At 32.3% G+C, this 24,567-nt stretch overlaps 2 protein-coding genes across 2 annotated transcripts; one reads left to right on the top strand and one right to left on the bottom strand.

The window, feature by feature from the left end:
- Positions 1-874: 874 nt before the first annotated feature.
- LOC147072407 (riboflavin transporter 2-like) lies at positions 875-6,633 on the bottom strand. The gene is made up of 2 exons (XM_085947313.1): positions 6,477-6,633; positions 875-2,078 (listed from the first exon to the last, which is right to left on the bottom strand). Exons 1-2 carry the CDS (start codon positions 6,497-6,499, stop codon positions 875-877), a joined length of 1,227 nt encoding a protein of 408 aa, XP_085803439.1. The 5' UTR covers positions 6,500-6,633.
- A 1,427-nt stretch (positions 6,634-8,060) lies between these two features.
- On the top strand, positions 8,061-14,738 carry Upf3 (UPF3 regulator of nonsense mediated mRNA decay). The gene is made up of 6 exons (XM_085947732.1): positions 8,061-8,272; positions 8,855-9,068; positions 9,775-9,963; positions 10,691-10,803; positions 11,236-12,303; positions 13,599-14,738. Exons 1-6 carry the CDS (start codon positions 8,171-8,173, stop codon positions 13,752-13,754), a joined length of 1,842 nt encoding a protein of 613 aa, XP_085803858.1. The 5' UTR covers positions 8,061-8,170; the 3' UTR covers positions 13,755-14,738.
- Positions 14,739-24,567: the final 9,829 nt, after the last annotated feature.

The raw sequence follows: 24,567 nt of genomic DNA, 5'->3' as shown, positions 1-24,567 counted from the left end.
GTTACAGGTTAGAGTCTCCCGTAATATGGCAAATAGTTATTTTTTCAATCCATCCACATCATGACACTAATGGGATGTTTAAATATGTAATAGTTTCTCACTGAGGCGGTCCAGATCCACATAGGATTGTAGAGTCAGTGATGATATATCTAAACTGTGCCTCAAGTCATACTATTCAAATAATTCGTTTTATTATTTCATACACCATGTGGTGTATTCATTAATATGCTATAAATGTGTCCGGAAACTTGTACATATGCAGTTCGCCGTATCACACTTCAGCGTGAAATGTTATATCGGAAATATATGGCTCTACATTAAAGACCGTCCAACCTCTTTGGGCTGTATAGTATTGACATAAAATTCATGTCTAAATAAAACTTGGTTCTTGTCGGTTTATACTTTACAAGAAGCCAGCAGCAAATAAATCCTGAAAATAGCCAATATACTGGATTATTTGTTAGGTTAGGTCTTTATTCTTGAATTTTGCCAAAATCAACTATGAAAATTGAATTAATGTTCATATTGAATCTAATAAAATTGGAGACTGTAGTATACGGTCATCTCTTTCCGATAAGATAGCTCACGGTGAAATGTTTTATGTACAATTTACATGTAACCTGTTATAAAAACTTGTTCCAAAGAATTGAATCTATATTAAAACTTAGCTTTCTGAGAAACGTGCAAGAGAATGCAGTTAATTAGAGTTTGGAAATGTGTATTTAATTAGCTCTACTTAAAGTAGGTACTTCCGTGATTAATGAGTTCTCTTGCTGCCGATTGCTACCACCACGATCAATAATATACCATTATAATTAATTATAAAACTGAAAACGATTTCCTAAACAAAATTTATTAAAGCGAGCTGTAGTGGTTATGAATAGCTTATTATTGTGTATGTATAACTTACCACCACAATAATTCCAGCTGTTGTCTGAGCCAAAGGTGATGATTGACTCGATACTGCAGTAATTATAACATAAACAGTTAATATGGAACTTATCCCTGTTAGAATTGCAATAGATCGCTTAGAAGCGGGAGGCATAAATAATGCTAAAAAGCATGCTAGAGGATTGGCCATAGTACTTAGGGCTACTGATAAATGGTAAGCAGTGTTACCGTATGGTAAACATGAATATGACTGTATAGCAGGATATACGCCATTGCTGAAAGCGTTTACTATACCTACTAAAATCAACAATAATATTGCTTTGTGTTTTGATATCACAGCCACCATTCCGACAATGCCATTTGGAGATGTATCAGATGTTATACTTTCATCAAGATTTGGAATAGGAATTGTTTGTTTGTCTACTGTAGGTACTAGTTCATTCCTGCACACATTCATGTGGTTAAGTAAAATAAATGATATTAGGCTTGCACACATTATAAAAAATATAATTAGGAAAAAACTTTTAGAACTAATAAGTGGGTCTTCAAGGATTGTACTATTGCTGGCTGTTCCATTGGAAAGTTTATCAGTGCAATCTATACTTTCTCCTACTCCTTGAATCAATGCTAAAACACTAACTATTAAACCGCTCAATCCTTCCCCAATAAAATAAGTGACTAGATAAATTTCTTTAAAGTGTCTCATAAAAGGAAAAAAGAGCACCGAACTTGTGCAGCCAACAATGGAAGTGAAAAACAATAAAATGAGAAATACTGCACTATGCGGTTTTCCACCGATTTCAGTTGTTACATTGTATAAGAAAGGTGTTAAAAATAGTGTAATACAACCAACAAGTAAAAGACTATAAATCATGTACACTTCGTTTAACTTGTGTGTGGTGTATTTCCGTAATAATACATAAATTATTGGTCCTAAATTAGCCAGCTGGACGGTAATCGTCATGTATGATGGTAAACTCCACGATTCCGGTGCCTGCTCTACTATTAGGGGCAATTCCACAAATAATCCATTCACCCCTATCCATGTTCCTATACCAAAGAAGATGACCAGTAAGTCCACAAAAAATTGTCGGCGCGTTTTGAAGAGTGATGATAGGTTGCCTACGTGGACTATTTTGGAATTAGTACCATTTTTAAGCAGAGGAGTCCGCTCAGTAGCAGGGTCACTGAAAACAATTTATTTTATGTTTAATAAAGATAATTAAATAAACTTAAATCATATGAAATTAACTTGAGAAATAATTTTACATATTTTTAAGGAACATTACAAATTATTTGAAGTAGTAGTTAAGGGCCCACATGCCCAACGTAGGTCAAAATGGAGATTTTATGGTATTTTCAGAGCATAACCCTGGACATTCCTTAAACGTTGTAGATAATCTATTTGTATAATTTTGAAGCCTTATTATCCTTTATATTTATTTTAAACATTTGATGACTGCATAAAGTATTTTTATTACATAAAATAGTATTCTTTTAAACCTCTCGATCTAATGTTTTAGAATATAGTCATATTTCAGTATTATTATATATTTTAGTCCTAACTGAAAAAAAATAGTTTTTTTTTTAAATGGTACATGTTCAAACACGCGCATTAACATGATCATACTCCCTACTTCATTTATCATTTGTCAATTTATGGCTACGGCCGTATGTTGTAGCTTAACCACCGGAAAATGCCAATAGAAATGGCGTATTTCAAAAAAATACTACCTTATTCTTAGGTCAATAATTATTATAAAACATTCATTATTCATAGGATGTTTATCACATTTGAATGGTCAAAGACATAGCTTCTAATCAGTATCTTCAGAATTATCTTCAAATGTGTTAATCGTGCCCATTTTTTGAATTATAAAATGCCTAATTCTTGTCAAATTTGGGATCACAGAGATTATAAAATATAATTTTTTATCGTAAATATTTCACTAGATAATGTTAACACTAATTTTACTAATGGTTTTATAAATGGATTTCAAAATTAATAAATCTAAAAAATCTTAACACCAATGCACATGGATGTACTGAAATATGACTATATTCTAAAACATTAGATCGAGAGGTTTAAAAGAATACTATTTTATGTAATAAAAATATTTTATGCAATCATCAAACGTTTAAAATAAATATAAAGTATAATAAGGCTTCAGAATTATATAAATAGATCATCTACAACATTGGTTGTTGAAAAAAAGGAATGTTCAAGCTAATGCTTTGAAAATACCATAAAATCTCAATTATGACCTACTTTGGGCATGTGGGCCATTAAGAGGGAGTGTAATGGGATGCCGGTATTAGACTATAAAAGATCTTTGTCAATGATTTTTTTTTTTTAAATCTTTTACAGTGTAATAGTATATTAGGTATAATATAACATTATAAAATGTCTTTTTATTAAGGCCGGGAATATATGGGCAACTTCGTGTTGCTGCTGCTGCTGGCAGTAAACGAACAACCGACTACAGCAACTCGTGCTGCCGTGATCGGCAGCAAACGAGCTGCCGACCAAGGCAACATAAGTTGCCGTGCTTGGCAGCAAGAAAAGTAAGAAAAACAAAATGTTGAATATGAAATTGTTTAATATGAATCAAAATTTTCAACTGTCGTTCTCAACTCACGCCCGGGAAAAAACGTCATGGTGAAACAGAATACAATTAAAAAATATATTGTTTGCTTTCTTGGCATGGCATTTGTTTTGAAAATAATGCAACAGACATACTTGCTTAACTAGGGTTTTTAATAACAGGGCAATAAAAATGTATAGTTTATACCTTTTTTATGATGTATTGTTTTAAAATAGGGTAACCAACAGTTTTTATACTAACAGTTAATCTTGTTTTATTTTCATAACTTTTTTCATAATTCTAAAGATATGTACGTAGGTACGTACCTTCAATATACAAACACTACAGAAAAATACTTTTTATGTTAATTAAATATGCAGCTAATTTAATGGTACTTGAACAAAGTGTTTTAACAGAAAAATTAATAGGCAGGAATATCTGATCAATATTTTTAATTGCACACTAGACGAACTTATATATATATTCTTATTTCAAAAGAAATCTCACAGGTAAAAATAAATTTTAAGTAATAAGTAATTTTAAGTTGTGTAGGTAACGCTGTCATTACCATAGAATTATAGAATAGCTTATCGAAATAATTGGAGATCTAATTTCTGTATTTTACGGAAATAAAAAATAACATCGCAAGTTATTGCAATCCAACTAATTATATATACCTAAAGATGGTGTATCACACTAAAATGAATATAAAAGTTAGACCTCCAATAGAAAAATAATTAACAAATATGGTCTCATACTTTTGTGTGGTCACCCGAGTGACCCTTTTTCATCAAACAAATTGTTTTATTTGAAGACCGCATGCTGAAAAGTCCTTTAACTATACTCTATGGTCCACCTAAGTATCTACATGCCCAGTCCTGGTTTAACTTATAATACTTTCTTTTATCATTGTTACTTAACCTAATTGTCGTCCATATTTGGCAAAAACTCGGACTGGAATGAATGACGGTGCGCATGACTAGGCGCGAGGCGGTGAGAGGTGGGAGGAGCTGAGTTGCTATACCGGGCAGCTAAAGCTGCCGAGTGTATTTTTGACGCGGCGACAAATTAATTGCCGCAACTCGGCGGTTCCGGGCAGCGCGTCGATTGCAGCTGCCGAGGTTGGCAGCCGGAGTTGCTGTGTGTGCATCCGTTATGAGTTTAGTATGAAAAATTAGGGATCTCCGAGTTGTCACTGCCGGCAGCAGCAACACGAAGTTGCCCGGATATTCCCGGCCTAAAGGTTATAATAATAGCACGATATTACCTTTTATCAAAGATAGTAAGTATACTATAATAAGTTTTGCAGTTTTGTTAAATGAAATTTTAAAATTCAGCAGATTGACAAAAATGTATAAATAATCAACGGTTTACTTGATTAATTTTCATCAATTAGTAAACTAGATTAAGTAGATATTTTTTCGAAATGGACCCTCCCCATAACATAGTTCTGTGCGCGCCTGATTGGGGCTGTTAGTTTCAAAGTTGGTAACCTCCATATCGTCGGTGTTTTGTAAAAAGGGCGAATCAACCATTTTGGCGAAATCGAGATTTTAATGAAAATACAATATGTACCCCACTAGATTTGTTGTGTAAAAACGGCGAATTTTTATCTCCACAGGAAAGTACTTAAAAACGATAATCGACTAAAATTAAATTAATTAAAATAACGAAATAAAAAGCGAATGTGACATATTAGATAATTATAATTAAAATTAAAAAGATATTATTATAATGACAGTATTCTTTCTAAGCTTTATTATAAACTAGTTGGATATTTATAATCATCTACAGGTAAAAAACAAATAAAAAAAAAGTCAAAAGTTAAAAATCCTCCTCCTGTAAAGTAGCATTTTGGTTAATTCGCCCTTTTTACAAAACACCGACGATATTCTGCCATTTTGAGATAATCATAAAAAACCGTCGAGCACATTAATTAATACGGCAAATAGAATGTTTTATTAATGCAAATACATTATTAAACAGTTGGAAAAAGCGAATAATGAAATTAAATTAATAATAAATCATGATTAAAAGTTAGTCATAAAAAATGACAGTTGATGAATCTAAACGACATGGAAATCAACCTATGGCTTAATTATAGTTAGGTAACTAACAAATTTAGCTGGATTTCATATTTTAAAAATATACAAATGATGGAAAAGTACTTCCAGAATAAAAAAAAATATTTAGAAAAGTAAAAATGGGAGGTTACCGACTTTGATACTAATAGCCTCAATTCACCTGCGTTTTAAACATCTAAAAATTAAAACGATTTTTTTTTTATTGAAAAATAAATTTAAAAAATCATCATATACTTAATGTGCATTTTCTGAACAGTCTCGTCTTCTTATTACATGGTTATTTTTACCATTAAAATAAAGTTTAATAAGTTATGTCGAAGGTGACAGATTTTTTAATAATTATTCATAGTTTTAATGTGTTAGATATTTAATTAAAAAAACATCAATTTTTCCAACAAATAGCCTTGAAAACAACTTTTGGTATGTTCACAACTAAAGTTCAATTCAATATAAATAAAGACTATTTAAAATTATTCTTGAATTTTTATTTTGTGGAAAAATCAATATTCTTTAATTAACTAAACATAAAATGTTATTACAAGTATGAATTAATCAAAAATCTGTTTGACAACTTCAAAAGTACGTCAACTATTTTTTAATGTTAAAAATTACTATGAAATAACATACCTAGTAAGTCTATGATATTGCACTCTTTGTAGGTACTCGTACCTATTCTATCACTAGGTAGTAAAATTACTGTAGCACTGCACTTAACAATGTTAGTATAATATTTATAGGTGAAGGAAAATGATTTCCAATTAAAAACACATAATATAAATAAACGAAATATGAAAAGTATATTAAACAATACAAGTAATTATATTTTCATTCACTTGGATTATTTTATTGGACTAATAAGCGGTTTCACAAGGGCGATGTGTCTTTAGTTGGATAGTTAGGTCTCATTCTTACTTACCTAGTTCGATTGTTTTCTGACATCCTAGTTAGTCCAATGAATTCTGTAGTTAACTTTAATGTTTTCTTTATGAAATAAATATTATTATAAATGAAGGTGGCATTATTTCTATTAATGTCTCAGTGAATTAATTATATTGGGTTAAAATATAAGATCTCTCCCAGGCAAACTCAATAAGTAGAATGGTTATCTATTCTGGTAGGTAAACATTTTGTCAGCTATGAGATGGAATATTATTATCATTATTACAAAATCTCATTTTGTATGCATAGACTATTTAATTTATTCTAAGATATGCATGCCTAATATGTATTATATGACCTCCAAAAGAAAATATTTGTTTTAAGATATAGAAATGAATATTATTTTAACAACATAAATGAGAGGTAGAGTCACTAAGCCCGCTCTAGAGACTTTTTTGAGTTAATCACGAAAAACTGTTTTGGGCATATTATGATGATTTAAGTGTAATTTTAGATGTTACGATGTCAGCAATTGCCGAGCACTCGATGGATACAGGACACAAATTTGACTTTGAAACCAAGATATTGGGTCGGAATAAAGGATATTTCGCACAATTGGTAAAGGAGGCCATTGAAATCCATAGAAACCCTGAGAATATTAATAGGGATGATGGATTACGGTTAAAAACGTCATGGCTTCCGGCACTATCAGGAAAATCCAATATTCGAGCCGGTATCCCTGGTCGTAACGATTGACAGATTACTCTGAGCAACGTTCGCTCTTAGCTAATCGGATTCCTTTTGACATTCTTAGAGCAATGTTTACATTCACATACATACACTACATTTTCATCATAAAACATATCATCTCTTGATAATGGCCTCTGCAACGAGCCCGAAACGTCGAGTAGTTTGTTCACACTTGTTAGTTAACATCAAAATGGACATTCAGTTGAATTCAGAATTACAAAACCTAACCTAACCTAATAATAACAATATTATAGTATGTCCAATTATAACTAATAAAACCATCCGTATTAAATATACTTTTTCTACTGTCATGTTGACAGTTTAAGAATTCCATACCCTGGCGAATTCACGCACTCGGCAGATAATTTACCTAATTCATGAATAAGGCAACGGGCTTGACTATTACATGAATTAGCCAAAATTCTGACCATTTCATGTAATAGTCAATTTCGCACATTCGGTGTTACTTATACACGTACACATGACACATTATAGAAATTTCAAAAAAGTTATTTTTAAATAGGTAACAAAAAGATGATTTTTCCTCATTATTGGACAAATCAAGAATTGAAAATTCACCTAGATCCACATATCTAGAGAGCTCTAGAAATTCTTGAAACCATTTCCATGAATGCTTTGTACTGGTTGATTTAAATCGAATATTTAAAATGTATGGCACACTTAAGGCCTATTCCACCAGCAAACTCGCAGATCCAACCAGTTAGTTGATTGTATTTCCCCCTTTTAGCATGCCTTGCTTCAAAAGTCACCGCACGCTACTGCTACTTGCAAGCTACAAATTTTCAGGAATAATTTTTTGTACTGGCAATATTGTAATTTTTATTTGCGGCTTACCACATTTATAATTTTTGACAGTAGAAAAGTCATAATTAGCAAATAATATAATAGTCGTATTTTGCCTTATATTACTTGCGGTGATGTAGAAATATTCATTTATTTATAATTCAATAAAATTATAAAATGACAGAAGATGATAAAACATCTCATGACAGTGAATCTGTTACGAAGCCTGGGTCATTTAGGGGAAAAGATCGAAGGGAGCGGAGTCGTCCCTATACAAAAGTACGAAAATCCACGGTTTTTATATTTTAATAAAAGAAACTCTACCAATAATGAAACAATACCTACCCACATATTAATATGCACCACGATTGTATTCTATATTGTTATAACTTTTTACATGATATTTTTCCGCGTCATTCTAAAATAATTGAATTGAATCTCTACCAGTGTATTTAAACTTCACGCATAATATTTATTGATAATACCTACACAGATATCGTTTATAAATTTAATTAATTAATGGAAGATGGAGATGGTATGTTTAATTAAGTCAGGTTCAAACGATTAATAAATCATATCTCTTATGTCTACCTTGTCTAGACCGAGATGTGTACATTTGTCCCTAAACAAATGAACATTGGAATAAAACAATAATGTATAAATACATTTGAAATGTTCTTGCACAAATAACCGTATTTCTTTTTATTCCGCAGATGAGATACAGTAAACCTTCAAATTTTAGGGTTGTGTACGCTAATCTGCAGAAGCGACATTGTGTTTAGATTCTTTTCTGCACAGCCTATTGTGGCCAAGACTATAATATTATAAATTTCATAAGAATATTTTCATGTATCCTTTCAGATAGTATGCCGAAGACTACCTCCCAATATGACCGAAGAATCGTTTTTGGAACAAGTGTCACCGATTCCTGAATATGATTACTTTTATTTCTCCAAACCGGATTTCTCTCTTACACCGAATGTATTTTCAAGGGCCTATATCAACTTCGTCAGTGTTGATGATATATTTGTGTTCCGGGATAAGTTTGATGACTACATCTTTCTTGATGAAAAGGGTAACTATTTTAAAATTTTTATTGGATTAAATTAAATATATTAATATTATGACACCTCAGTGGAACATTTAAAGTGGCTAGCATGGTTAACTCATGATCATGGATCTGCATGGCTATTCTAACATATCATTTAACCCCAAAAATAAATAAAAAAGTGAATGTGATGTCATATTCAGGCAGTTAATTATCCGGGAAGTTAACTGTCAGATGTGATATTTTTTAACATGGCCACCTAACCGTAAGCTGTCAAATGTCGTTGAGTAACACAGTTAACACGTTTTATTTGATTCCAAATGCACCCCATTAGAATCAAGTAGGACGTGTTAACTGTGCTAACAATTATTGTAGATAACCGGCTTGTGATAACTTATGGAATTGCTGAAGTGATATCTGTGTTATTTTGGAGCAATAAAAATAACTGAAACACGTTACCTATTAAGAATAGCCCTGCAGGGGTTTAAATTGACGTGTTTTGTTTGTTTTTTTTCGGCATATGGTAAACACTAAATGCTTCCAAAAATTCCTATTGTTAAAAAAACTATTACAAACCAAATTTAAAACTCAAAATTAAAATATCAAGACACTCAATGAAACGAATTACATAATTATGCAATAAGTACTTATGTATATTCAATATAGATAAAGTACTAACTCAAACCTGTGAATTTGGATTGTAAAGTCTTTTTTTAACTGTATCTGTTTGCAGGAAATGAGTACCCTGCGATTGTTGAGTATGCGCCGTTCCAGCGGTTGCCAAAGAAACGCCGTAAGAAGGATCAGAAATGTGGTACTATCGATACGGATTCAACTTATTTAGAGTTCTTAGAGAGCCTTAAAGAAACCGATAGTGATTCCAGAGAACCCAAGATGGAGTATTCTTATCAACCGAGTGAAGGTATATTTTTCAAGAAATCTGTTCCGAGGCATTACGTAATATTGTGAACATCCCTAATATCCTCAATCAAAGAGAAGATAGAAGCCAGGGGCAGAGACATAAATATGTTCATAAAAGAGAGGCAGGGATTTTTAGTATCCTAGATTGCCAATATAGAATTCGGACTATGGTCGACATAACAATAGAAACCTGAGATTATTCCCATTCCAATACAATAATTGTACTCTCGGATAGATTCACAAATTTGTTAAAAATCCACTATCTAATCATTGATTTTGAATAGCATTCATTATGATACTACAAAACGATTATTGTGCACATGTAATAATACGGATTGGATTATACCCACAGTAGCCTGTTTGGAATAGTTAGTATCTCTGAAACCATGAGTCGTGTGTTCGTTCCCGCGGCTGAACAGAAAACAAATGCATTTTTTTTCAATGCAGTCCAGTTCAAGGAACTTACATATCAGTCGATTTGGTAAAAACTCTTAGTTTAAAATAAAGTGTTGTTTTCCGTAAACCGTTTTTCTTACTATATTAAAATTAATAGCAATTTTACTACTGTTTTGAGTGGATGATGAAATGTGTATTATGTAATCATAAAGAGAATGCATCATAAATTAGAGAAACAGCAGCATTATATTTTACTTACAGAATATTAATTAATATATTTTTTACTTTAGAATAGTTTCATCAAACAAATGTGAAATAATTTGTTTTTTTAGAAAAAAAGGAGACAACTACTCCATTGTTGGAGTTTCTTTCGGCGAGACGGCGAGAGGAAAGAAAGAGACGAGAGGATCGCCAGCGTCGAAGGCCACGCAACCGAACATCCAAGGTAATATTCTACCGCATACATAATACCTTAATGTGAAGTGAAACGATTGGCGTCTTGAGATGCGATTCTTGTTGTTCGACTACCTACGTCTCATTTAATTCAGTCCTTATTCCGCTTTGATGTATTATGTTGATAGAATTAACAATTTTTAATGTATCTACATGTATCTACTTGTATACAATAAGAGTTGTAGGCTTAAATCCTGGGGCTCGGTAAACTTTACATGTTCAATCAATACGTGTTCATATATTTGAGTCCAATGCGTGAATGGTCTGGATTGTACAAAAGACTAACAAGCAATCTTCGATAATAAGTTTAATAAAATAACTTCACAATATGGAGGTCCGTATGCACTGACTTCAAGTGGAAATAATGATTTGCCTATACATAACTCTCTGTATTAGAATTAATTGCCTGTCACAATTTTTATAGGATGATGAATTTTTTGAAGATGAAGTTCCGAAGATCAAACCGAGAGACAATGAGAAGGAAAAGTCGTTTTATAAAAAAGGAGAAGACGACAATTTTGTATCCAAATCCGATATCGCGCAATTGGATTCTAAGGAGTCAAAGTATCAAGGGAAAGGTGGCGGCAAAAGTTACCGTGAGCAACGTAAAAAACCAGATTTTGACAAAAAAGAGTACAAGGGCAAAGAGTCTGAATCGAATGCCAGTGAAGAGAAAATATCCCGTAATAGCCGACGTGATCGTCAACGGGAAAATGTGAAAGATAAAACCAAAGACGTCAAGAAGTATAGCGATTCTAGAAAAGACAAGTTTAAGACAAATGACAAAAAAAGTGAACAGTTCTCGAACTATAAACAACTAGATGAAAATGAAACGGAAGGTGGGTTGCCATCTTTAAAAGATAGTAAATCTATGCCTAATCAAAAGAGTTCTACGAGTGGCGTAAATACCAATGATGGTACTTCTGAAAAATCATTATCTGGACCGAAACGCTCTTTAATGAGTAGTAAAATTAAACCTTTTACCCAATTACCGCAGTACAAAGCCGAAGATCTTTCCAAAGTCATTGATGAATTGGATAAGAGTACCAAGAAAAATAAAACGGAGAAACATAAACCGACTGTCGATGAAGGGGGAGATGGCGTAGGTCAGAATAATGGTATAATAAAGAATTCTGAAGGCAATGCGAAAGAGAGGGAAAAGAGTGTACCCATTTCTACGAATGAAAAGAATACTGTTAAAGAGAAGGTGTTTTCGAAATCCAAAGAATCTCTCTCGCCAGTAAAATCTTTGAAAAAAAACAGCGAAGATCGTACGGATAGCGTTAATTCTGGCGATTCGTTGGAAGACATTCAGCCGCAGAGGCGCAGCAGTCTGGAGTCGAGCGAGCCCAAAGTGGGGTCGGATGAGCCGCCGCTCAGAAGACACAAGTCTCTGGATGACAAGGCGCAGGCGGTGGACGACGAGAACGTCAGGCATCAGTCACACAGGCACAAAAGCGACCCCCGTACTGAACGCAGAATCAGAAACAAGGTAATTAATATTCTTCAATTTTATTTTTTCACTAATGTCTGACATTTAGTGACAAATTGAAACCAAAGCGAAAGCTATCACTGTTATCACGTGTTCTAAACAGAAATCAAGTAAATAATTTACTTGATTTGTGCGCTAGGCCATCGATATAGTAGTTACAAAATTGTATGGAGTACTGATTATCTACACAAACATGAAAGACTAGCAGTATTAAATATGTCTTATTATATTATTTATTAACAATTGAAACCAGATTGATGTTTAAAATACGTATTTGTCAACTGAGTAGTGTTGCAATACTGCCAATTCTAGAAATTCTGTCTAAATACTAGAGACACTTGTTTTCCGGTGGTGCATGCATTTATTCAATGAACCACTGATAAAGCAATCGTTGTATTATTTAATGTATATACCAACTATTTGTTTCTATTCAATTTATATTGTACGGTTTTCATACTTTTTATACCCATTTGTATGTAAAATAAAAAATGTCTTAAAAACTCACGAAAAATCATAATTTAGAAAACAGGAGCACTTTCAATCGCCAAATGCGACATTGCCATGTTAGTCAGTGTTATTCTGCTTTCATCTAATTAGTACGAATAGTGATCTTAGTTAGGTAGTTAGTTTTACTTATGTCGACATTCTTTGCACCAGGTCCTAAGAAAAGACAATTATTTGGTACTATTAAATTTCTTTTAAAAATACCCCCTCAGCGTAGTGGCAGAGTATCCATCTCTGAAGTCATGTGTGTTTGATTGGATTGGAAGCAACCTTCACTACGCAACTGCGAAAATAGCACTCATTTAGTGCTGACAACGCGACTGGCGCGTTTGCATTAGTTGGCCAATAGATATAATTAACATGATATTTAAATGTGGTAATTAAATATTAATTAACAGGTCAGCAGTGGTTTAGGTGAGCAGTCAGCAGTGATTACTAAATATTTACAGAATTATAGCATCCACCATAGGGCAGAGGTTAGCATGCTCGGGTCGTTGGTTTGAACCCCAGGTCAGATTCACTTTTTTGGTGTGTGTTTGGATCCAAGGCATGGTTCCAACGAGTTGAGTTGCAAACAGCTTAAAACATTTGTCAGTGTCATTATTTATATTGAACAAGCAGTATGCATTTAAGTATCATCTGAAATATATGAATTCCGCATTTCTTGTACCAGCAAAGAATTTTTTGTTAGCAGGGATAATATGACAACATTTGGTTATAGTTTGTTCTTTTATGTCATTCATTTTTTCTCATCTCCTGACATTATAGGTATATTATCAAATTTGTTTTAGGATCGTCCAAGCATTGTGATTTATCAACCCGGTATGGGAAGATTCAGCAAGCAGCGCCTTGAACGAGAAAAAGATGTCCCGGCAGGATCAGTCAAGTCATCACCGGAAATTGGAACTTCCTCCACACCAGAAGATGATGCTAATGATTTTTCATAATTTTATTATTTCTCCAAATTGAAGCATTGAAATTAGTCATAAAAAGAGTTGTTTTGTGATTATCTTATACCATGTCCAATCATAATATGGGCCTCTACAGAGTGGAGGTTATCAGAATCAGATTATCAGAAATGGATGTTAGCCTCAATCGCAAATTCGAAACACAAATTGAGAAACAATATGTGTATTTGCCAGATTTATATTAATAATATGTGTTAATTATTAATTGTTATAAAACTCACTAATTAATAAATTTGGGTTGCATTTAATTTTACGGGATAATTTTGATTGTTCAAATTATTGTAATGTTTTCACTATAATATGGAACAATAAAACATTGATTAATGATAAAACTTAAATGACCAGTCAATAACTTCTTTAGAATGTTAATTAGCTATTATGGTTTTTTCATGAACTCATCATTTGGGTCTAATTTATGATTCAAACAAACTATACAGTAAGTCCTCGGCTTAAGTGATTAATTCGTTCCGAAGGTTTTCGTGTAAGTCGAAAAATCGCGTAAGTCGAATAAAACTTAAAATCATGCAAGTTTAGAATTGTTCCGTTGCTTAGGCAGCAAATTTATTATACAGTATAATATTATAGTTTAGAGTTGTTCCGTTGCCTAGGCAGCGAATTTATTATTGTCGCCCATTTGCAATTCCTTACGTAAACATACTATTAAACGTCATAGTGGCAGTTGTCACTTTAAAAATAAAAACAACGATAAATAATTATATAATTTAGTAATATAAGTTAAAGTGTATAGAAATAAACCAACGGCGTTCCAATAAGCGGTCCCTTTTTTTGAGTATAATTTAACAAGATAATTAAGAGCTAGTCGAAGAATCTAGGTTATCACAAGTTTTGTTACGCCAAAGAAGTATAACTTCTAACGCGCGTACATAAGTAGGTACACACCGATTTTTTAAAAATAATCTGTTAGTTTCAAAGGATAAGTGAAAATAAAATGGATGTACATACATACATTTAAGAAAACATTATTGATTAATGAAGTGGTTTAATTCTGTATCATTTAATCCCCAGCGGCATTTTCACCAAGCAAAAGGGTTAACCTATCTACAGAGTTGGGATATATAATATGACTAATCTGGCATTTTTTTTCCAATAAGCACAGTTTCGTCCACATTAAAAATTTGTTGTGGCAGGTAATCTTCATTTTTATGATTTCTAGACTCTTGATAAAATTCATAGCTTCCTCTGTATCTGCATAACTCGGCAGTCTCACCTGTTACTTTGATGTTGTGTAGTTTATTATGGCTTTTAAATTTTTGAAACCGTCTGTGGCTTGCAGTGAATGTATTAGTATCATCACTATCATCATTTTTACAACGTTTTTATTAGCCCGTATTCTTATTTCTCCGGTGGTTGTTTATCCAGTACAAATCTTGCAATCGATTTTTAACTAACTTCCCGACTAGCTAGACATTTGAAACTATTAGAATATATCAGAACACAATGCCAATGCGTTCTTTTAATACTTTTAGCCATCTTTAAGTAGAATTGAATTCATTTTCAGTTAATTCTGTTTTGTATGAAAAGTTATTTCGGAAGAAATCCGTTATCCAATCCACTATTATTGGTTGCTAAGTGGGTGGTCCTAGCAACTAAATTATTAATATATACGTGCATTCACATATGCGTGTGAAACATGGACCCAAAGTAAAAGAGAGATCCAGAAACTTAGAGTAGCACAACGTGGTATAGAGAGGTGCATGCTGGGCATAACGCGCAAGGACAAAAAGAGGAATGAGTGGATAAGGAAGCAGACAAGGGTTTGCGATGTAATAGAGTTTATTAAAAGCCTTAAATGGAGATGGGCTGGACACATAGCTCAAAGAAGAGACAATCGTTGGACAAATCTAGTCATCACAGTGTGTTTGTTTGTTTTTTATTTACTTCATATCAAGTACAAGTTTGAGCATAATAATTCAACAGAAAATTTAAAAACGTTGTATATAAAAAGTTCTTTTTATCTTGTAATTATTACACTTTATGTCTTCAAAACGACTCGAGGCTTTATCCTGTATGCGTACAAGGCTTATTGGAATTTGTTGTTGTTGCATATTATCTTCCATCCATATAACCAATATTTCCATTTCTTCTATTAATATTCCTCTTTTCTTGGTAATTATCGTAGATTGCATTACTACTATTTTTTTACATGATCCATATATAACATAATATTCTATGTAAATACAAGCACAGAGAAACAAAAAACATTTAAAAATCGCGTATGTACGAATTCACGTAAGTCGAATTCGCGTAAGTCGAGGACTTACTGTATATTGTAAATGAACATGGGATGTTTTAATATAATTTCTGATTAATTTCTTGTTTGTGATTAATTTCACATTATAATTACATGCTTTGGTATTAACAGAACATAGAAATAAAACATAATTTATAAGGGTGAAAGTAGGTACTTCCTTAATAAATTCGTAGGGGTTCGTTGTGTTGTTGAAGGTGTAACTATGGCGAAACCTGAGCTCGTGCCTGGTTCACCACAATAGCTCACTGTACTCTGATAGGGTTACGGGAAGCCGTGTATACCGTTTTCAGAGTAAGCAAGACTACTGTGTTGAGCTGGGTTTTGCAAGAATAGCTCACTGTGGTCTGATAGGGTTACGGGAAGCCGTGTATACCATTTTCAGACCAAGCAAGACTACTATGCTAAGCTGAGTCAGGGCCAAGCTGGCCCAAGGTTAACTGATTTGTTCAAGGCCGTGTATCGCCTTATATTGCCAACTAGGCGACCCCTTCCTCGCTGTCCAGCTGATAAGGCCGGTGCGCTTCGGTGGGGAATGCCCGATAGTGGGAACGCGCTGTGGTGGGGGCGCCCGCGCCGACTGTAGGTGACGTCCGATGTGCGAGCGAGAAAGTATTCAGAGACCCCGCGCTATAAATTTCTATTAAGTTTATTTTAATGGTTTTAAAACAAAGTTTTTTGTTAATTCTATAATAATTGAGTTATTTATATTGACAGGTGTTTCGGAATATAAACCCATCTTCAGAACGACACTAAGACTAATTTTCTAAACTTATAACTAAATCCTTGTAGCTCCCAAGACATGCCAGATAGCAGTTAGTGATTGCAATACCGGTATTTCAGTATTTGTCAATACCGAAATACCAGTTTTAAAAATCAGATAATACGGATATATTCGGTATTGAAAATGGAAACAAATGTATTAATCAACATGAATGGTATAAGTAATTTTTTGTCTTATTATTAGTAACCTCAGCCCTAGTGGCGAATATTTCATGATGGAATAATAATTGCATGTGCCTATTTTTTTATGTTTATCTACTAAAGAGTAGCTTCTACAATAATGAAGAAATATAATTTGTTGAAACAGTGATCACTTCATAATATAAATTTACTTTATATTAGTTCATGTATATCTCAGTATATTTAGTTCAACTACTAGGTATTTGTAAACATCAGTATCTCTACCGTATCTTACCTTTACCTATTTTTAAAGGCTTATGTATGTCATAATATAATATGTACATATTTAGATATTATATTTTCTAAAAAATATTAATATTTTAAAGAGATTCTTATATATGAGTCGCCATTTTCAAAGTTCACTTAGTCCATTTTGTTTGGTTTAGAGCAGGGGTGTCCAACCTTTGGCATACCATGCGCCAATTTTTTTCACAGACAAGTTCAGATGCGCCATGCCACTCAAGCACCTTTTCTACCTTCTTATGTTCACGGTTGGGGTGGTTGGAAAATAGGGATAGGGGAGGATCTGCTTCGCTTAAGGGAGAAAAAGGAATAACTCAATCACGCAATTAAATTAATTAATTTATACCAGTTCAAAAAACACACATTTATTGGAGCACCAATCTACAATAGTCAGGAATGATCTCTTGGACGACAGGGTGATTGGTGTCGTGGACCCCGCTGATGGTGCTACAGCTGCCGGAGAGTCTCGTTTGGTGAAGATAACTCTGGACCACAGTTGTTGGATGTGATGAGAGAGAGAGAGAGAGCTCTGAGCGGGATGGAGCACTGAGAGCTTTTGAGCGTTTGGATTTCGCTAGTCTTTCAATGTTTGGTTTGTTACCGAGAGCAGCCAAGAATTCTTCAAATTTGAATCAGTTATTCGCGACCTTGTTTTGCTTTTAATCAATTTCATGGATGAAAATGCTTGTTCACATCTGCATCTCAAAAAGCTCATAAAATTTAATTTTCAATAATGAATTTGTTTTTAAATCAATCAGTTCCATTTTGTATGTTACTAGGCATCTGCATTACATTTTGTTCACTAAGTGAAAATGGGTTTATAAATGCGAGCATGCAGTTTTCTTCTTAAGGGGGGACATGCTCGTCGAAGGTCAAAATTGAGTTTTTATTGTATTTTCAAACCATGATCCTGGACACTCCTTAAGCGTTGTAGATAATCTATTTATATAATTTTGAAGCCTTATTATCCTTTATAGTTATTTTAAACATTTGATGACTGCATAAAGTATTTTTGTTACATAAAATAGTATTCTTTTAAACCTCTCGCTCTAATGTTTTAGAATATAGTCATATTTCGGTACATAACTGTGCAGTGGTGTTAAGATTTTTTACATTTATTAATTTTTAAACGCATTTATAAAACCATTAGTATAATTTATTACGAGATAATTTTTGTAAAATATTCACGATAAAAAATTATATTGATAATCTCTGTGATCCCAAATTTGACAAGAATTAGGCATTTTATTATTTAAAAAATCGGCAAGATTAACAGATTTGAAGATGATTCTAAAGATACTTATTATAAGCTATGTTTTTGACCATTCAAGTGTGATAAACATCTTATGAATAATGATTGCTTTATAATAATTATTGACCTAAGAATGAGGTAGAGTTTTTTTAAAATACGCCATTTCTTTTGGCATTCCCCAGGGGTTAAGCTACAACATACGGCCGTAGCCATAAATTGACAAACTATAATTAAAGTAGGGAGTAAAATTATGTTAACGCGCGTGTTTGAACATGTACCTAACCGATTTTTTTTTTATTTTTTTTTAAACGGTACATGTTCAAACACGCGCGTCAATATCATTTTACTCCCTACTTCAATTATAGTTTGTCAATTTATGGCTACGGCCGTATGTTGTAGCTTAACCACTGGGGAATGACAAAAGAAATGGCGTATTTCAAAAAAACACTACCTTATTCTTAGGTCAATAATTATTATAAAGCAATCATTATTCATAAAATGTTTATCACACTTGAATGGTCAAAGACATAGCTTATAATAAGTATCTTTAGAATCATCTTCAAATGTGTTAATCTTGCCGATTTTTTTATTAATAAAATGCCTAATTCTTGTCAAATTTGGGATCACAGAGATTATCAATATAATTTTTTATCGTGAATATTTTACAAAAATTATATCGTAATAATTTATACTAATGGTTTTATAAATGCGTTTAAAAATTAATAAATTTAAAAAATCTTAACACCACTGCACAGTTATGTACCGAAATATGACTATATTCTAAAACATTAGAGCGAGAGGTTTAAAAGAATACTATTTTATGTAACAAAAATACTTTATGCAGTCATCAAATGTTTAAAATAACTATAAAGGATAATAAGGCTTCAAAATTATTTAAATAGATTATCTACAACGTTTAAGGAGTGTCCAGGATCATGGTTTGAAAATACGATAAAAACTCAATTTTGACCTACGACGAGCACGTGGGCCGTTAAGCAAAATCATGAAAACGACTTTCAAGTGACCCTTGCAATATCTTGATTTTTTCAAAATATTTGTTCAAATTGGTATTATCCGCAGTACATTCATTCTGCTCTTTCAAGTGGGGAAATTGACTCAAATCCTCATTTTCTAACTGAGAGATGAACAGTTTTAATTTCATTTTAAATGAACTGGTTTTATTTACTAACCTAGGAAATAATTAATTCTTGCCTTGTAGTTTTAAATTTAGATCATTGAGATGGCTAGTACTATCAACTAAGATGAGCAAAAGATGCAATGCGCCACTTGTAATCATCCAATGCCACGTTTGGTGGCCACCACTGGTTTAGAGATATTCAGGAAAAACGTGTATGGAACCTCTACATGATAAAAATAAATTTCTCTTTTTTTAATCAAATTGAAATAAATATATGCTTGCGAAAAACACATCATTTTCTAAAATATCATACACAGTTTTTGAAATATTTAAAGATTTGTCATGGGCAAGATAAGATGACTTTTGACACAGTTTTATGGACTTGATGCATTTTGGAAATGTTTTTTATGGACAAGGTGAGTTATGGTAATGTTTTGTGTATTTTTGAGGCGAGTAATTAAAATGATAAATATTGAATTAAGTAATTTTAGTTGATTATCTAGCATTATTATATAACAAAGAAATGAGTACAAAAGAAAACAAATAAATACGCCAAATACTGACAATATTTTGATAAAAACCAGCATATTTCGATTAAAATTATATAAGTTTTGAATCTACCTAATATTTGTACTTTAATCAAATTTTAATCATCTACTCTCACAATTTTACCACATGGAGTTAACACTGTGAAATAATAAGAACAACACGTCAAATATTTCAAAACACAAACCTATTCATAGGAGTATTGACATTTTTGATTCTATTTTTTATGATTCACTTCTCTCTCCGTTACTTTGGAATGCCATTTACTTCCAGTAGTTCAAAATTCACAGATGCAAACATGTAAACACAATACAGTAACATAATTTGCAATTCGTAATAAAACGAATTTCTAAAATCGAAAATAATATTTTAATGTATTATATTTTGAATTCTTATTTTGAACGTATTGTCCAACAATCTGCTGATTAGTTTTTAAGGTAAAAATTGCATATGAAATTTATTTTGTATGGTAAGGTTGCACGTGTCTAGACGCGCCACATTACCGTCCCCAGTGCTTTGTGTTTGACTGTGACAGGGCACCACAGTGGAGGGAGCTTAGGTTAAGTGTCTAGATCATAAGTTCTCAAACTTATTTCGACCACCGCCCACTTTGAGATTTAAAAAAAATCTAGTGCCCCCATATTTTTTAACTTAACTTTTTACATAACCATCTATTGCGTATCTTAAAAACAGTTATTGCAAATATAATTTCTAAACATGCATTATTAAATGGATAGGATAGATAGGGTGTGACCCATATCCTATTTCTGAGATCAAAGAATGTTTCAATGAGAGGAAATAAAAATCATACTTAGTCATATTTAGAAGTATTTTTATTATCATTAAAAGAAGACTTTGAATTTACAACTTATCTAATGTGAAGGATGAATATGATGCATTTCGGACGAGTTTGTTAATATCAGGCTCGAATTCACTTAAAAACAGCCACAATTCTCTCTAATTTAACTGTCTATACGGGACTCCAAGCATTCGAGTAGTAAATCGCATCTCAAGTGGTGTCATGTCTAGATTCCGTCGGATTTTTATAGATAGAATTTGTCTGCCATCGCCCCTCTAGATTTCCTTAACGCCCCCTAATTTTCTTTGAGCCTTCTACTGCCCCCCTGAAAGCCTCCAGCGCCCACAAGGGGGCGTTATCGCCCACTTTGAGAAAGACTTGTCTAGATTATTGTTGTTGATATAATTTTTTTTTTTAATTTAAAGAATAATTCAAATGATTTGAGAATGTAGCATATTTTATTACCGGAGGGATGTGGGTTCGAATAGTAATGTTTCTGAAGTGTTTTCAAATTATGAATATATTAATATTCTCTTATCATATTTGGTTTTTGGGTTGTCGCTGTGTGTTTTCCCTCCTTCTTCCCTTGATGTTAAAAAAAGAAGGAAGAACACACAGTGAAAACCCAAACACCAAATATGCTAAAAAATAACTGTGAAAACCTAAGCAATAATTACTTGAGACTTTCAATTATTAAAAAAAGTTTAAACCTATATGAGACATCTTTGGTTTAAACTGTATTTGAAATAAATAGAAACTTAATTCATTGCTGAATTTCTAACCACTAACACATCACATACATAATAAAAATATTATTTTATCAAAAATATATATACAAGTCATGTATTATTACAATGGTAACAAGATGCATATTATTATGTATGACAATCAATTTACTAGAACTAGTTAGTACTCTTTTTTATTTCTTAAATAAATATTATTAAACTGAATCATGTCCACATTTCATAAAAATCACATTGTTATATGGCACATTCAATACACACATATTATTATAATAAGCAATTGCCCCTTAATCGGGCCATGTCACATCAAAATGGCTGAATATCTTTATTTCATTCTTATCATTCGCCACCACCTCTTTCTTTAAAATACTCACTCACTTTCTCCACTTAATATATTATGCCGTAGCCACACTCTCGGCGAGACTACCCGTGCGAGACCGCGCGAAAGAGTAAAGTAGGCGCGATTGGATCCCCTTGTGTACCAAATAGTATGAGGGAAGTCTCACTGAGAGTATGGATACGGCATTAAACTTCTTCAAAAATTAATCATTAGGTTATTAACAAGATTGATTCATATTCTTTTGTATTTTTTAAGAAAACCACCTGTCATTTTGCATGATAACAATATTTTTATCAGTATGTGCACTTTTAACATTTTAACATAGATTGTATATTTATTTATGTTTTTTTTGGATCATTAAAATATTAGCATTTATTATTGAGATAACAATTTTAAAATATTATAATTTATGTACAATGATACAAACATCATCAATAACCATATTGTCACTTAAAAATATAACATTGCAAGAAGTTCTCGTAAAAACAAATTCTGTTAACACAAACGTCCACCCTGTGGAGGCCCATATGTTCTTATTAGGATCGGATATGGTTGGAGAGAGAGATAAAGCTAGAAACATTACGTATATTAGCTATGCTAGAAGCATTACTATCACGTCACATGGAGCTCACGGTAAGTGTACAATGCCATTTTACTTGGTATTTATCAGAACCGCACTGAAATTACTTCACACGTATTATGCCGTACCACCAACCTAAGGCGCTATAATCAGGTGGGGACTGTAAACTTCAATGGTAATATTAGTTGTTGCTCATACTATAAATACAATATTGTAAATTTTTCTAGAAAATGATGATCGTTGCATATTGAAATAAATGGGAGTAATTTGCATGAAATATGCAATCGAATATCTTCATTTATTGGGAACAGGTCACCGATGCATTCGAAGATAATCGATAACTACTACTACCATCGGAATTCGCAAATACCTGAGGTGCGGTAGAACATTTTTTTTATTTTCTGCAAATTTATACATTTTCGTGTTGTGTGATCTCACGTATCTTTGATTTAGTCGTTTGCATGAGAGCTATAAATAGCAAGACACAATATATCTATACATTATTGATAAATGCTGTAATGATTTTAGCATAATATATTATGATCTCATGTGACATGATGATAATATGTTTTTGCCTTTAGTTACAATACGAGTAGGTATGTTGAAATATAAATAAATTATATGTTCTTTATAATTGTTACAAGCGCTTATAGTGTTTCAATAGTGTGTCGATAGTAAATAATTCTCTTTGTCAATTTATTGGCAAAGTACGACCTCACAATATCATTTCCCATCCGATCGTTGAATCCTGCGGCTGTCAAAAAACGCATGTAGGGAGTTTTTTTCAAGTGTATTCGATCCAATGCAAGGACTCAATCGGTTGGGTGAATGATGGCTAACAATCATTACTCGTACAAATATCTTCATTTGTTATCTTGCTCATGTAATATGCTACACTTAGGAGTAGAAATGGTTATATACCTTTTCAAGTTATTAACTTTGTATGCTTTACCTTACCACGATGAGCATCTTAATGGACTATATATCATAATAATTATTGTCCATTTGTAGTAGCATTGTATTGAATATTTTTCTTATTAGAAAAGATAGACAATTTCATTAAATATCAGATTCTAATGAAATATTTTTCTAATATTAGAATAATAAAAAATCTATTTAATATCAACAATTAATTTAGAAAATTTGTTTGCTCATAAATTTCAACCCTATGGACTGATTATAGTATGAAAAAGTTCTGATGATTAAACCAGTACAAGTGACCTATAATTAAAAAATGAGTTATTATAACTTTACACATCACCACATATCTATTTATGCGTGAAAGAGAAATTAAACATGCAACTGCTCTCTATGACAAGATAAGCATTTTATTCTCAAAATTGTAGTATAATGGATACAGTGTAGGTATAAAATGTTGCTATTATTTCAATAACAACCAAATGTAATTCAAATGTTTTGACTTGACTTGTCCTCTTTCAAACAAAGTACCTACATTGATAGACGAAGAAATCTCAATATTTTATCTAGGAATTGTAATAAAGAATCACTAGATAACGAGGCATGATTTACAAAGTATTGAAAACGTTTGTGTTGAATTACAAACACTACTTAATATTATATAACTTTGATATGTCTCATTTTCTCAACTTGGTCACCGGTGCACTTGTATTCGTTTCAGCATATCAATTATTAATCCCAACGAATTTTACAATAAAAAATTACATTACTTAACATATTTTATGTAAAAAAATAACATTTAAAAAAGTATAAGAATATTTGGCATGATATTTTACGTCTTTGGTAGAATACAATGAGACGGCTTTGGAAGTACAGTGGAACCCAGATTTTACGTGCCCGTTTTGCGTTTTCCGCTACTTGTATCTAGTTTCTGCAGTTCTTTTCAATTATTGTTCATTTAATACTCGGGTTTACATTTTTATTTCCTGCAATTTATGTCT

Source organism: Rhyacophila brunnea, unplaced genomic scaffold, assembly GCF_057557595.1.
Source record: "Rhyacophila brunnea isolate RB1 unplaced genomic scaffold, BYU_Rbru_1.0 scaffold_2, whole genome shotgun sequence".
Taxonomy (NCBI): Eukaryota; Metazoa; Arthropoda; class Insecta; order Trichoptera; family Rhyacophilidae; genus Rhyacophila; species Rhyacophila brunnea.
Note: the sequence above shows the minus strand (reverse complement) of the source record. Positions and strands in the feature narration are given on the sequence as shown.

Excerpts from the sequence above, each read along its gene's own strand:
- Upf3 (XM_085947732.1), top strand. The coding sequence starts at position 8,171 with ATGACAGAAGATGATAAAACATCTCATGACAGTGAATCTGTTACGAAG. Across the intron at positions 8,273-8,854 it reads GGAGTCGTCCCTATACAAAA|ATAGTATGCCGAAGACTACC; the intron begins GTACGAAAATCC and ends GTATCCTTTCAG. Across the intron at positions 10,804-11,235 it reads CACGCAACCGAACATCCAAG|GATGATGAATTTTTTGAAGA; the intron begins GTAATATTCTAC and ends CAATTTTTATAG.
- LOC147072407 (XM_085947313.1), bottom strand. The coding sequence starts at position 6,499 with ATGTCAGAAAACAATCGAACTAG. Across the intron at positions 2,079-6,476 it reads TCAGAAAACAATCGAACTAG|TGACCCTGCTACTGAGCGGA; the intron begins GTAAGTAAGAAT and ends AATTGTTTTCAG.